This window comes from Oncorhynchus keta, chromosome 25 (assembly GCF_023373465.1).
Source record: "Oncorhynchus keta strain PuntledgeMale-10-30-2019 chromosome 25, Oket_V2, whole genome shotgun sequence".
Classification (NCBI taxonomy): Eukaryota; Metazoa; Chordata; class Actinopteri; order Salmoniformes; family Salmonidae; genus Oncorhynchus; species Oncorhynchus keta.
Window position 1 is genome coordinate 13,235,349 of NC_068445.1, and position 14,613 is coordinate 13,249,961.

Below are 14,613 nucleotides of genomic sequence, written 5' to 3' on the forward strand. Positions count from 1 at the left end.
AGGTAGGCCTAACCTTTGAAACTACCATGCTCAGATTCCTAATGATGTCTCAGATGTAATTGTTTGCAAACAGGGACAGTTTCATTGCAAACAAGACAGTGATTTGGCATCTGAGAAATATGATAAGATGAATAAGTAGGCCGATCTCTGTCCATTCTTGTCCAACCTGTACCAACAATAGAAACAGCACCAACAAACACAATCAATTTCTGGTCAAACAAACTTTATTCGCCACTAAAACATACATAGCACTTCTCACTAAGCGGGAGCAGCATTTGCCATGGTTAGGATGAGGCAGAGGGCGGGCACTGATGGTAGGAAGAGGCTCATGGAAGAGGCTCAGTGGGGGGAGGTGGATCAGAGTCCTCTTCAGCTGGCCCCAGCGGCGGCAGGGGGGGCAGGGGGTTCAGGTGCTGGGGCAGGGGCAGGGGCAGGAGCTGGGTCAGGGGTAGGAGCAGGGATGGTGAAACACCCCCTCTTGTGCCACTGCATGTCACGCACACGTCGGACAGACTGGATCTGTGGTGCAGGGGAATCCCAGTCGTTCCAGTGCTTGAAGTCTCCACGCTCAAACACATACTGCCGTCCCCTGTAGCCTGGGTACATGTAGCCAACCCATCTAGAACAAAGGAACAGAGAGACATGAGTCTGGCCCGTAAATACTGGTACATTGGTGTCATTCACAGGCGCACACTTTCTTACACATAATGAATCTGTTTGGCCCTGTCCGGGGGTATCATCGGATGGGGCCACAGTGTCTCCTGACCCCACCTGTCTCAGCCTCCAGTATTTATGCTGCAGTAGTTTATGTGTCTAGGGCCAGTTTGGGTCAGTTTGTTATATCTGGAGTACTTCTCCTGTCTTATCCGGTGTCCTGTGTGAATTTAAGTATGCTCTCTCTAATTCTCTCTTTCTCTCTCTCTCTCGGAGGACATGAGCATGGACTACCTGGCATGATGACTCCTTGCTGTCCCCAGTCCACCTGGCCGTGCTGCTGCTCCAGTTTCAACTGTTCTGCCTGCGGCTATGGAATCCTGACCTGTTCACCAGACGTGCTACCTGTCCCAGACCTGCTGTTTTCAACTCTCTAGAGACAGCAGGAGCAGTAGAGATGCTCTTAATGATTGGCTATGAAAAGCCAACTGACATTTACTCCTGAGGTGCTGGCTGACTTGCTGCACCCTCGACAACTACTGTGATTATTATTATTTGACCATGCTGGTAATATATGAACATTTGAACATCTTGGCCATGTTCTGTTATAATCTCCACCCGGCACAGCCAGAAGAGGACTGACCACCCTTCATAGCCTGGTTCCTCTCTAGGTTTCTTCCTAGGTTTTGGCCTTTCTAGGGAGTTTTTCCTAGCCACTTTCCTAGGTTTTAGGCTGGGTTTCTGTACAGCACTTTGTGACATCAGCTGATGTACAAAGGGCAAAATAAATACATTTGATTTGATTTGAGACAGGAGAAGAAAAACGAGACATGAAGTGAGACATGAAAGAAACCGCAAAATACCAAAGGACAGAGAGTGAGAGAGGGCAGGTGAAACAGGAAGAACTTGAGAGCGGGTGAAAGGGAGCTCTTACGTTCCGTTGAGAGCCTTGACACTTGCTACGCGATCTTGGAAACCATGTCCCCACAAACTGGGAACGTCATCATCAACAATTTCCATCTTTTTACCAGTGAAGCCTGGGCTCTCAAACAGATGGAGCTTGTGTTCGGCACTATCCTAAAGAGGAGAAATTGAGAGATGTACACACACAGACAGTGTTATGCTGGTAACTGAAAGCTGAAAGCTGAGATAGAGGCTTGAGGTAATCACTGAGTATTCAGATAGTCAATGAGAGCCATCTGCTGAGAAGTGACTGTTGAGATGTACATGGCGTTCTGCAATGGTTAAAGAGTGTTGAGATAAACACGGGAGTACCGAGAGGCTAAATATGCACTGAAATGGTAAGAGAATGTTGATTGAGATTGGTAGGGAATGAAGAGTGGTGAGATGGTGTACATGTTAACATGGTCAGTGAGTATGTTGAGACATTGTGTAAGTGCTACCCACCACTTTGAGAGGCCGCATGGACCAGAAAGAATAGCTGTACTGGCTGTTGGTCCAGGTGTCCCAGCGTGGATACTCTCCTTTCTCCAGGACAAACTGCTCACCTGCAAACCCCTGGCGGTCATACCCCACCCATCTGACAGGAGAGAGGAGAAGGAGGAGGCTGTTAGAATCTCTCTCCTCAGCATGTAAGATGTTATATTTGGCTGTATGTGGTAACAGAGATGCAGCATTCCTTTTTTTGTTAACACAACAGAGCCTGAAAACACATTCATTATGTGTAAGAAAGTGTGCGCCTGTGAATGACACCAATGCACCAGTACTTACGGGCCAGACTCAACCAGCACAGAGCCCACCTTCTCCAAGCCCTTCTCTGAAACATCTTTACACTCGGCAGAAAACTCAGCCTTGCGACCCTGGAAATTCTCAAATTCAAACAGCACCACCTGGATCAGAGTGAGGAAAGAGAGACATATTGACAAAGTAAAGCTGCCAATTTAAAGATGTTAGGGGAGCAAGGAATACAAAAGAGGGCAGATGGAAAATAGAGTAGTGGGCAAAGGAGGGAAAATGAAATGAAGAGAAAGATCACAAGAGTATAGGGAGAAATACACAGACAACAGAGGGAGGATACAGTACCTTGTAAGTGGCTCCTGCTCCACCCTGGCTCTTCCCTGCAGCCAGTTGCTCAGGGGCGCTCTGCTGCTCCGACATCCTCCTGGTCCACTGGTTACTCCTCTTTCAGGAGCACAATCAGGAGAGACCGAGACAAGAGAAACACAGACCACCATCAAGGGATTCATTTCACAATGATGACCATCAGTCCTCTCAGTATCAATGCATCATTTTACTCCTTTGAACCAGTCAACATTTGAGTTCACTTCAGACAGCAGAAGAGCCCTTTGGTGCAGACTGAGCCGAGAATAAGGACCTGAGGGCTGCGTACTACCCTTTCTATCTCCAGGAGGCCACTATTTATCTACCCTAACTTTGTCCTGGGGCCAGGAGTTTTTCCTGACTGTAGGCTATAACTAGGGTCCAGAGTCATCCCCCATGAAGATACATGTTATTCTCATACCCTAATGCACAACATTTCAGCTATAATGCAGCTATAATGTACAACTCTGCAAGCCTCAGTCTGTATCATAACCAGTTCTGCAACCCCCTGACTCAATCAAACCTAACACTACAAACAATACACATTCCATAATACTCTATTCTGCAAACTCCTCATTTGCTCAATCATACCTTAATAATAAAAACATTTAAGAATAGCAAATTTTGTCTAAACCAACTCTACAAACCTATCAATCCCGTTTTACAAACAACTCAGCTCACTCTAAAATACTAAACGCTGGTTCCTACCCCTTCCATTAAACCTGTCCTTCTCCATCCCTGTCAACAACCATGGCTGTGGAGTCTCCTTTTCTTTTCATGTAAAGTTCAAAGGTCAATGAAAACCCTGGTTATCCTGCTGTGCAGAACCAAGCTGTTTTTACCTGGATATGCCTGCTGTGTATTGGGAGCCTCTCTCTCTGTGTGTCACTTGGTGTTGAGCTGTTGGAGGGCAGGGGGTATTTATGGTTTATTTCTGGCCACAACAGCAGAAAAGGGGGAGCTGTTGATACAGCAAGTCTGTCGCTCACATTGTGTCCATAACGCTGCCTCTCAATAGGCAGATGTGTTGGCACACGCTCCCCTGCCCGTCTGCCTGGCTGCCATTGCGTGGTGTGTGGGCACACGGAGAGGGAGCCAAGAGGATTCAGCAAACAGCCACACTCAGCACAAATGGGTACACAGGCTCACACCTCTCCCATGCATACACTCTAACCACACCCAGCAGTCTAGACATAACCAAACCTCTTCACCAGTCTCCCAATAACATCACCAAACCCACAATGGGGAACCAAACCATTCACCAAAAACGAACCTAACATTGACGTCCTTTCACTATATCCTGTCGACATCATACACCGAGTATACCTTCCTAACACTGATCCCCCCCAGAACAGCCTCAATTCGTCGGGGCATGGACTCTAGAAAGTGTTGAAATCCTTCTCCAACCCTTCTCCCCCTCATCTATCAATCAATCATCAGCTGATGTCACAAAGTGCTATACAGAAACCCAGCCTCAAACCCCAAACAGCAAGCAATGCAGGTGTAGCACAGTGGCTAGGAAAAACTCCCTAGAAAGGCCAAAACCTAGGAAGAAACCTAGAGAGGAACCAAGCTCTGAGGGGTGGCCAGTCCTCTTCTGGCTGTACCTGGTGGAGATTATAACAGAACATGGCCAAGATGTTCAAATGTTCATAAATGACCAGCAGGGTCAGATAATAATAACCACAGTGGTTGTAGAGGGTGCAACAGGACAGCACCTCAGGAGTAAATGTCAATTGGCTTTTCATAGCCGATCATTAAGAGTATCTCTACCGCCCCTGCTGTCTCTAGAGAGTTGAAAACAGCAGGTCTGGGACAAGGTAGCACGTCCGGTGAACAGGTCAGGGTTCCATAACCGCAGGCAGAACAGTTGAAACTGGAGCAGCAGCATGACCGGGGGGCATGGAAGAGCACCAGTAAGTCAGTGACTCAGCCCCTGTAATAGGGTTTGAGGCAGAGAATCCCAGTGGAGAGAGAGGAACCAGCCAGGCAGAGACATCAAGGGCAGTACGCTGCTCCAGTGCCTTTCTGTTCACCTTCACACTCCTGGGCCAGACTACACTCAATCATAGGACCTACTGAAGAGATGAGTCTTCAATTAAGACTTAAAGGTCGAGGCCGAGTCTGCGTCTCTCACATGGATAGGCAGACCATTCCATAAAAATGTTTACTTAGAAATTCTAGGGACAGTAAGGAGACCTGCGTCTTGTGACTGTAGTGTACGTGTAGGTATGTACGGCAGGACCAAATCGTTAAGATAGGTAGGGGCAAGTCCATGTAATGCATTGTAGGTTAGCAGTAAAACCTTGAAATCAGCCCTAGCCTTAACAGGAAGCCAGTGTAGGGAGGCTAGCACTGGAGTAATATCATTTTCTTTGGTTCTAGTCAAGATTCTAACAGCCGTGTTTAGCACTAACTGAAGTTTTTATTTAGTGCTTTATCCGGGTAGCCGGAAAGTAGAGCATTGCAGTAGTCTAACCTAGAAGTGACAAAAGCATGGATACATTTGTTTTTTTTACACTGATTGAAGTGGATTTAACAGGTGACAATAAGGGATCAGAACTTTCATCTGGTCAGTCTGTCGTGGAAAGTGCAGGTGTTCTTAATGTTTTGAATACTTAAATTTACCAAACCCTGACCCTCCATCTCTCGTACACCACCCCACACCAAAAAAACCTACCTCTCCTATACTTCCCTACCCCAAACACTATCGACCTCTGTTATACCCCACACCAGAAATAGACACACCAATTGAACTTCATAATACTGCAGACTGGAGAGGGTGGGTCTGAGCTGAAATGTAAAAGTAACATTTATCCCAATAATTACATCAAAGTGAGAAGCTCAACTCAGTACATTTTATTAAGAAGTTACAATTTTGGACACTGGCATTAAAACAATGAAATATACACATTTTATTTTTAAAAATAAAAACGAGAGAAAATAAGAAACCCTCAAACTGACAAAAGTCATGGCAAAGTCAAACGCCATGGACACCATAGGGACAACGACTCCAAAGATCCAATCAACACATTCACTTCCATTCCATTAGCATTCCAACATCGGTCTAGGAACATGTGGTAGGTGGGACGTACAACAGAATAGCCAGTGCACAGGTCAGTGCTGTAGTGCATTAACTGACAAAGTGCGTAATGGAATTAGTGGGACAGTGCAGCATGGCTAACATGGTCAGGGGCATGGCTAACATGGTCAGGGCTAACATGGTCAGGGCTAACATGGTCAGGGGCATGGCTAACATGGTCAGGGCTAACATGGTCAGGGGCATGGCTAACATGGTCAGGGCCAGGGCTAACATGGTCAGGGGCATGGCTAACATGGTCAGGGCTAACATGGTCAGGGGCATGGCTAACATGGTCAGGGCTAACATGGTCAGGGGCATGGCTAACATGGTCAGGGCCAGGGCTAACATGGTCAGGGGCATGGCTAACATGGTCAGGGGCATGGCTAACATGGTCAGGGCTAACATGGTCAGGGGCATGGCTAACATGGTCAGGGCTAACATGGTCAGGGCATGGCTAACATGGTCAGGGCTAACATGGTCAGGGGCATGGCTAACATGGTCAGGGCTAACATGGTCAGGGGCATGGCTAACATGGTCAGGGCTAACATGGTCAGGGGCAGGGCTAACATGGTCAGGGGCATGGCTAACATGGTCAGGGGCATGGCTAACATGGTCAGGGCTAACATGGTCAGGGGCATGGCTAACATGGTCAGGGCTAACATGGTCAGGGGCAGGGCTAACATGGTCAGGGGCAGGGCTAACATGGTCAGGGGCAGGGCTAACATGGTCAGGGGCAGGGCTAACATGGTCAGGGGCAGGGCTAACATGGTCAGGGGCAGGGCTAACATGGTCAGGGGCATGGCTAACATGGTCAGGGGCATGGCTAACATGGTCAGGGGCAGGGCTAACATGGTCAGGGGCATGGCCTAAGTCAGCTCTACACTCTAAAACAACTGGTGCAAATAGTAATGTGCAGCAGAATAGGGGAAAATAACCACCCACCCTCATCTCAAAGCCATATACTTTACTCACATTCCCCACTGGAGTAGTGGAAGCCATACTCCTACCATTCCACTATACATCCACATCACTGCACTGACCATGTGCACAATGGGACCATAACAATTGTGTGGATGAATCCATGATATCCAGACTGTATGATTGTACCACTGCTACTTGGTGTGTCCATTCAGTGTCTGAGCAAAGAGTGATGGAAAAGAAGCTGAGATTCTACACGCACGTGCATGTTGTCAACAGTGATGTAGTGATAAAATAATAGGTGGGTAAAGTCTCCCTCTAAATGAGAGATGTTCCAGACATCCTGATAAAACAGAGCCCAGGGAGTGCACATTGAATGTATGGCTCATTGGTAACACATACAGTTAGACCATTTCCCTTGCAATCCTTACACACTCATCCATCACATTTTCCTTACACTCATCCATCCCTATTACACACAATCATTTGATCTTACACTGAAGAGGTAAGTGAAGGTAAAGGGAGGAAGAACAGGCTGATTTGTGTATGTGTGTGTGTGTGTGTAGGAGTATAATTGAGTCCTCCAATGTGATTAACCCTTCTCTTCCCCTTTTCCACCCCGCATGCACTCTACACACACATGGATGTTGTATTGTAGATATGTGTCAGTAGAGTAGTGGCCTGAAGGAACACAATGTGTGGTGAACAGTGTTATTATTTAACTGTATAGAACTGCCTTGGCAGCAGCTAATGGGGATCCTTAAGAAATACAAACACCAGTAGAAACAGATATTTAGACATTACGATTGAAAACACACCGAACACACAGCATTTTTCTTCACACATCAGTTAGAAGGGGCTGCATTAGGTCAACACAACAGATTCCCAGTCAGTTCATCAGGGGAATGGGCTTGGGAGCCTCTGCTGTAGTGATACTTGCAATGCTCTCCGTACAAAACTAAACACTCGGACATGTTATGATTCATCTGTCAAATTAGCAACAATACAAATATAATATTTCATGATTAGATACCATATTTATTACTAACACATAATATACAGCCTGGCCAAACATGAGTTCAGCAGTATTTTGTTCTTTATGATCAATGACAAAAAAATAAAATCAGAAATGTTATCCTATGTTGACTATTACCAACACCCCTTGACTGATAGATACACATAGAAATGTAACGTGTAGACGAACCTGAAAAATACATTTAAAAAAAGAAATACATTTATATCTTGTGGAAGTACTAGACTGTCCTCCAGCTTATTGAAGCACTTCCAGGTTAAGAGGCGTGTGGTCCCACAAGTTTAACCAGTCCTGAAATGCAACCTGACAGGAGGAAAAGGGTTTCCCCCCATTCTGTATTCTCCCGTCAGGTGAGAGGGTAAAGTGGCTCTATGCAAAGTAAATGGACAAACGGAGCCGAGCAGCCAGATATTTAACCTGGGTCGTTTCATCCATAAGACCGAGGTTGTCTGCAAAAAGGCACCATGCACATGTATACGACCCGGGCAGGAAGAGAACAGATATAATTAACAAACCGATGACAAATTACAATGTCAGCAGCAGAGTTTCCATCTTCTCAGGGTCAAAGGTTAAGGCTTCTGTCTCCAATTCTCCACCAGATTATTCAGTTAAGGCAACCTACACAGGGAGGATGCAAACGGAAACAAACCATGAGCATTTTAGGGATATTTATTTGCAAAACAGACACACTTTAATATTATTGAATAATTCTGAAAATGTGGAAAAATGTCTATTGCCTAGGGCACAAGTACCCTATGAAAGTAGATAAGAATGATCCACCATGTGAGGAACATTTGTGAGAAGAGCTTACCTGCTCATTCACACTTAGCTGTCATTTTCATACTGACTCGAGCGCTTCTTAGACTTTAGTTCTCTCAGCCACTGTGGTGAGGCCTCCTCCCTAAGACGACACACAGACAGACAAAAGTAGGCACAATCATTACAAATGGTACACACTTATGGTCTGACTGACTATCTCAACAATCCCTGGTTTGGGTTATTAGATCCAGGCTGAACAGAGGGAAGAGACAGGGTCACCATCTTACCCATTTTCTTTCCCTCCAGAGGGGGGCAGCACACGGGACACCCGGGGCAGGAAGGGGGATTTAGGAGATCGTGACAGCTGAGATGGAGATGGGGCGGCTCCGGCTCCATCTGTCTGATTTTCAGAGTCTCCTCTCTTCTTGAGCTGGGCCTGCCAAACAGAGGGAGAAACCAGCAAGAGAACATATCAAAGGCCAATTATTCACAGCAGAATAAGTGACAACATTACATTACACTCCTGGTCAACTATTTGCCTTCCAGTAAACATCTGTTACTCTTGGGGAGGCTCACCTTGAGAGCGGAGGGGTCCATCCCAGGAAAGAGGGCGACTCTCTGGGGCTGGGAGGAGGCAGCAGCAGAGCGGGGGTCTACTCCCCTCTCCTGCTCCTCAGAGTCTGAGTCCTCCTGCTTGGAAAACTCAATGTGGTCCTCTGTAGAGGACAACACACTCTCTGAGTATATCATTTCACAATCATAACGAATAGGAGGTTACCATCTAAGAACATCTCCAGTCTAACTGGTCGACCCAATCCATTCTAAAAAGTGTGCAGGAGAAAGGTACTGGAAAGAGATAAACCTAAAATGTTATTTTTGGTACACCAGAAAGAGTAAAATCTACTACCCACTCAGATTTCTTACCAGCCACAGGGCTTGAAATGAACTTTTCTAGCCACTTGTCCTTCAGGCAAAAAAGGTATGCAACACCATTTTTACATAATAGTATGATGCAAGAAACCACTTTACAAAATAAAATACATATTTTTTACCATGGAGAATCAAACAAAAATGTAGGCTACACTCTGCATATTCAAGCCTGTCTCAAAATACAACACCGCCCCTTTTAGGCTCTCCTGGGAGGTGGTGAGCCACCCTTCATAGCCTATAAAATATTGCAACTTTACAATTACAACCAAATAGTTTTTATGTCTCTTAAAATAATTCCATTCAGGGCTCAAAAGTAAGGGTGTCCCGTTGTCCCTTTGAGGATAAAAAAGGTGTCTATGGTAGAGGTCTTCAAGGAACCACCTGTATCCGAATACCCGAGACCCGGTCCGGATCCAGAATTATATAGAATATCACGGGTCTGGGTCGGATCTGATTGTCACGGGTATGTATAATTTTAAATGACTTGTCTATTTACATGAAATGGTTCGGTCCTGACCCCAAACCAGGCGCGAACGGTACTTGCTCGCAGTGAACTGCGAGTGAGGAGTGCCGGTGGAGCATCATGTCTCAGCTTCCTAAAGAAAAATCTGGCTTCCAAAAAACTAAAAGAAAGAAAATACAGGAGAGAGAAAAGAAAGGGAGACATTATGTCACCCAATGTTTCACAAAGGAAGGTGGGTGTAGTCCGCGAGAGGTGGAAATGAACCTGTTAGCTTAGTCCATCGTGAAATAGGCTAATTTTGCTCCCCTAAGATTAGTTACTTAATATCTTCTCAGAGAAATTCAGGGTTTACATTTCACTCCTCTCTTAGTTGACATTTAATCAATGCAGGCAAACTTTTAGCAAGCTATTCATACTAAATCAGTTGTCCCTGTCCCTCCCCCTGCTTGGTGCCAGGCCCAACAGATGCAGCTTCAGGCTCAGCAGCCTTGTCTCCCCATCCCCACCCCCCTGAACCAGCCCTTCTCCCAACTGTAGAAGGAGATGAGCAGCATTGTGTTGAATGACATGTCAGTTGGCATAATTGCAGGTACTGCAATGCATTGAGGACAGGAATGTGATTCTCCAGTCAGGAAAAAGCTCAGTTGACACAGAGGCAGCCAATACCAGAGCCTTAAAGGAAGAGATGCCCGGCTCTTAGAGATGGATGGGAGTCTCTCCTGTCTGAGGCAACACTGATTGCTACACAAATGGATGTTGCAACTCAATTTAGCAAGGAACACAGCCGCCAGAGGAAAAGGAAGAGATTCCATGGAGATCTCTCAAGAGGAGACAGATCAGGACAGTGCAGCAACGGTGTCTCAGAACAGTGTTTTTTACTGTTTTCGGCAACATCATAAGTGACTTGGACATTAGGTTCCAGAACACTGCAATAATTGTAGAATCATTTTCTGCTGTTCTGAAAGTTGGGCAGATTAGTGAGGATAAAGTCCCTTCTGTGTAGCAACCACTGATCATGAAGTATTCCAGAGATCTTACACCTGAGTTTCATCATGAAGTAAGGCACCTGAACACTGTATATGCTGCCACTTTCCCCCCTAACTTGTCCCCTCTTGGTCTCCTGAATGCAATTTGTAAGATGCAGCTGCAAAGCATTTTTGGAGAAGTGCGAGTTGCTTTACATATATTTTGCACACGGCTTGTGACTGTTTCTGGTGGCGAGAGAGCTTTCAGTAAGCTAAAACTGATTTTTTAAAAACGAATTGAGCTCCACTATGTCCCAGGACAGCCTTTGCAGTCTTGCCATGCTGTTAAATGGCTGTTAAATGACTGAGAACAGATTGAGAACAAGATATATCTCAAAATAATGGCTGGATTGCCATAACATTTATTGTGCACAATCAAGACCAAGTGGAAGAAACCTATTGATTTTGTGACCTCTTGACCTTTCCTTTTACAGCTGCTTATTTTCTAGTTGGTATGTATACTTAGTTCAAAAATCTGTTGCTGATTTTATTATTTTGTTTGTTGTGTTAATTTATTTTAATTGAAGAGGTTAATGTATATTTATTTTAAGTTATTCATTAATGTTAAGAGAATTTTCCATTCAAGAACGTTTAGACTGTAAAAAGATGGCCTTTAGCACATTTCTTATAGAGGGTATCAGTCTTGCATCAAATAGTGAATTCCACAGAATGTTGAATGCATGTCTGCACAGTGTTACATTTTCACAGCTCACTGTCAGTAAATATCCTACAGTAAATATTGGACTACAAGAGAGTTGCAAGCCTGCAAAGGTAGAGTTATTTAAAGCTTTGAATGGGTCGATTGGGTTCTGGAGGTGTATGGTTACAGCAATTACGCAGGGTTGGTGTGGCCCAATGTGATATCTTTTCATGGGGCCCAAAAGCCCTGGCGGCTCCCCTGTTTGTAACTGTAGAATGAGAAAGCACATGCACGGCAGCGTTAGTTAGCCTAGCTAGCTTAACTAGCTTCTTGTTCCGGTTTGATGCAGTCCAAGACAGGTACTCTGTAATCATATTTGATGATTAATAATCTAGCTGTGGCAGCTATTAGTCTACTACAGCGCGAGTTGGCTTGGTTGATTTTTATCTCTCGCCCTCCCTCCTCATGTCACTTGTTCACAGTATGGCCCCTCCCCCGCATGCTAGAGAGGCATCTCTCTCCCTCCTCTCGTGCTGTATCAGCTCCGGTTAATAAAGTAGCTTTAAAAAAAGATGACTTTTCTACTGCTTCCCTCACTCGGATTGGACCCGGTCTGGGTCCGACCAGGTCTATACGGAACGTGTCTAGTTGTCCTTGGACACGGTTCTCGCTCTATATTATCATTTTTTATTTATGCATATCGGGTCTGGGTGGGAAAGCCCCAGGTCCATTTCGGAACGGGTCCAAAAACTAGTCTCCGGGTTTAAAACAGACTCTGGGACAGTTCTGGGACGATAGATCCAAAATTCATACAACCACTGCCCATTAAAAAAGCTGATGCAACAGATCAGACTGTTTTAGCTTAAAAAGTTGTACGTCTTCATATTAAAAGCTCAAAAGTGCGCACATAGCTGGAGGCTATGCCAAAATGTTATCAAATGCAATTAACGGGAAAACACCATTCTCAAACGTGCAACGCACGCATTAGCAGTTTCATATGACAGAGATGAAAATAGCTGTTAGAAATATAAGAGGAGAGATCTAAAAATGCATCAACTAGCATGGATGCTAATATGACCAGGATTTTGCCTTTGGCTGCAGGACAATGAAATAAAGTTGATTTGAACCAATGGAACATGAAAAAAATCATCTGGTTTCAATGTCATATTGAGTGTTAATAAAATAACTCCCTCAACATTCCTATGGTCATATTTTGGCTAGGCTACTTTGAAACAAGGCAATACATGCTTAATAAAATTACATAAACTTAATTGTTTAAAACCTGAACGATTTATGGTTAAATAGTTTCAAAATGCTGACTGTCTCCACTCAGCCTCAAGGTGGGTGATGTGCGGTGATCAACAGGTCTTTCACTCTCCCTTCTTGTGATCATTTGATCTAAATAAACCGTGCATGAGGTCAACAGCCCATTAGATGTTAATGTTAATTATCCTCCATTATAAGTGTCAAACATGACTGGCATTTAGCCTATATTTATGTCATTAAAAGTCTCATTAAAGTTTGGCACCTCCCTCATGTCAGCATCAGTTTGGACATGAGGCTGTAGCACTTAGGCCTTTATTGATGTACATGAAAAATAGATTTGAATATTATTCCAATGTCGGCCTTTCTGTATGATAGTGATTTGTGCAACGTTTCGGACGAGTCGAATCTATATTCTTCTTGTCGGGCATTTTTTATTTTTTTAAAGCGTTAATGTGGAGCCATGAGCCCAAATATTTTTGTTTGCCATAATTACATAAAAATGACCATGTTTTGTAATGTTTCTAAAACAAGGACTGTATTAGTAAGAAGTAATGTGAGATATTGCTCAATTTCTTTACGTTGTTTGTGACCCGAGCCTTTGAACAGAAATTTCACCACGAGGCAAATGTTCAGCTGCCCCTTTAAGGGCAGCAGGTTACCGTGGTAACATGGCCACATAAGTGGTGTCACGTGTGTCAAAGATTTTGAATCTGACTAACAAACATCGAAGAACAAACAAAAATGGGAACAAAAATGTAAATAGCCAAAAAAACAGGCAGTGTGGCTGCGGAAGGTGGGATATAGGATTCACATTCCTTTGTGCGATTAGCAGATATGAAACCAACGTGGCTGGTAAAATAGACATTCCTACCCGCTAATACCAAAATCTACCCTCATTTGGTGGGTAGTGGGTGTTCATTTTATTCCCTGGAGATATGACAGAGTGTCTACATGAGAACAGAGTCCTAGCCTGACCTGTTGAGTCTCGGGAGCGCCAGTCCTCAGTGGGCGAGGTCTGTCCCTCAGGGTGTACAGACATAGCAGCAGTCTGACGAGCCACCCTGGAGGGGCGCGAACGTGGCCCCCGCAACTTACTCAGCTGCACCCTGGAGCGCAGAGCACTGGAGTCCAGCAGGATGGTGGAGGCCTGGAGAGAGGGAGAAACAGATAAACACACAGACACACGAGAAGCAAATCTGACTGTTACACTGATACGTCCTTTCAAAAGGTTGGTGTCAGTCTTACCTCAGGGAAGGGGAGTAGTTGCATCTCGGGCTGGACCGAGGGGGAGAAGCCATCTGGAGTGTCCAGGTCGCTGTGTGTGGCATGTTCCCCTGGTGTGTGGGGCGGAATGGGTTTCCTAGGCGACTGGCTGAGGTTGCTGTCTGAGGTGGGCGTGGCAGGAGTCAGGCTACAGGAAGGACAGACATGACTAGTACTTTAGGCTACCTTCCTTAAAGTCTTTATATGCAGCCAATGCCACTGAGAGAACAACGTGACAGTGTCTACTAGCTTGGTGTGGCTGAGTCATATTCTCCTGTCTGGGTTTACTGTAGGCAGGGGCATCAGATTTCATAGAGGATGTACTGGAAGACACAATGGATGACCGGGCAGACTCCTGCTCCACTTGACCACAAGCTCCTCATTTCAGATTGAAGGTAGGAAACACTGCTGAGTCACAATACTGTACATGACCATACTATTTGGTGATTATTCCATCCAGAGAGTTGGATTCATATGACAATTACCCACTGCCTTTTAATAGTCACGTATATCGTATCT

General features: G+C 45.1%; 2 protein-coding genes across 9 annotated transcripts in view; both read right to left on the reverse strand.

Annotated features, from left to right (window-relative positions):
- Nucleotides 1-206: 206 nt before the first annotated feature.
- Nucleotides 207-3,627, reverse strand: LOC118357914 (beta-crystallin B3-like). The gene is made up of 6 exons (XM_035735223.2): nucleotides 3,558-3,627; nucleotides 2,698-2,796; nucleotides 2,386-2,504; nucleotides 2,062-2,194; nucleotides 1,589-1,731; nucleotides 207-619 (listed from the first exon to the last, which is right to left on the reverse strand). The coding sequence occupies exons 2-6, from the start codon at nucleotides 2,770-2,772 to the stop codon at nucleotides 370-372; spliced, it is 720 nt and encodes a 239-aa protein (XP_035591116.1). The 5' UTR covers nucleotides 2,773-2,796; nucleotides 3,558-3,627; the 3' UTR covers nucleotides 207-369.
- Nucleotides 3,628-5,559: 1,932 nt separating this feature from the next.
- The window catches only part of si:ch73-138n13.1 (zinc finger CCCH domain-containing protein 13), a 40,681-nt gene continuing 31,627 nt past the window's right edge, over nucleotides 5,560-14,613 (reverse strand). For all 8 annotated transcript variants that reach the window (XM_035735159.2, XM_052478691.1, XM_052478690.1 and 5 more), the window contains 6 exons: nucleotides 14,077-14,242; nucleotides 13,807-13,978; nucleotides 9,084-9,223; nucleotides 8,795-8,943; nucleotides 8,560-8,649; nucleotides 5,560-8,366 (listed from right to left, as the gene is read on the reverse strand). In XM_035735159.2, the coding sequence (XP_035591052.2) occupies nucleotides 8,574-8,649; nucleotides 8,795-8,943; nucleotides 9,084-9,223; nucleotides 13,807-13,978; nucleotides 14,077-14,242 (703 nt within the window). In that variant the 3' untranslated portion in view covers nucleotides 5,560-8,366; nucleotides 8,560-8,573. The remainder of the gene's footprint in view (nucleotides 8,367-8,559; nucleotides 8,650-8,794; nucleotides 8,944-9,083; nucleotides 9,224-13,806; nucleotides 13,979-14,076; nucleotides 14,243-14,613) is intronic.

Coding starts and splice junctions, on each gene's coding strand:
- LOC118357914 (XM_035735223.2), bottom strand. CDS start 2,772: ATGTCGGAGCAGCAGAGCGCCCCTGAGCAACTGGCTGCAGGGAAGAGC. Junction 2,505..2,697: donor GAGCAGGAGCCACTTACAAG/GTACTGTATCCT, acceptor ACTCTGATCCAG/GTGGTGCTGTTTGAATTTGA. Junction 1,732..2,061: donor CCATGCGGCCTCTCAAAGTG/GTGGGTAGCACT, acceptor TCTCCTCTTTAG/GATAGTGCCGAACACAAGCT.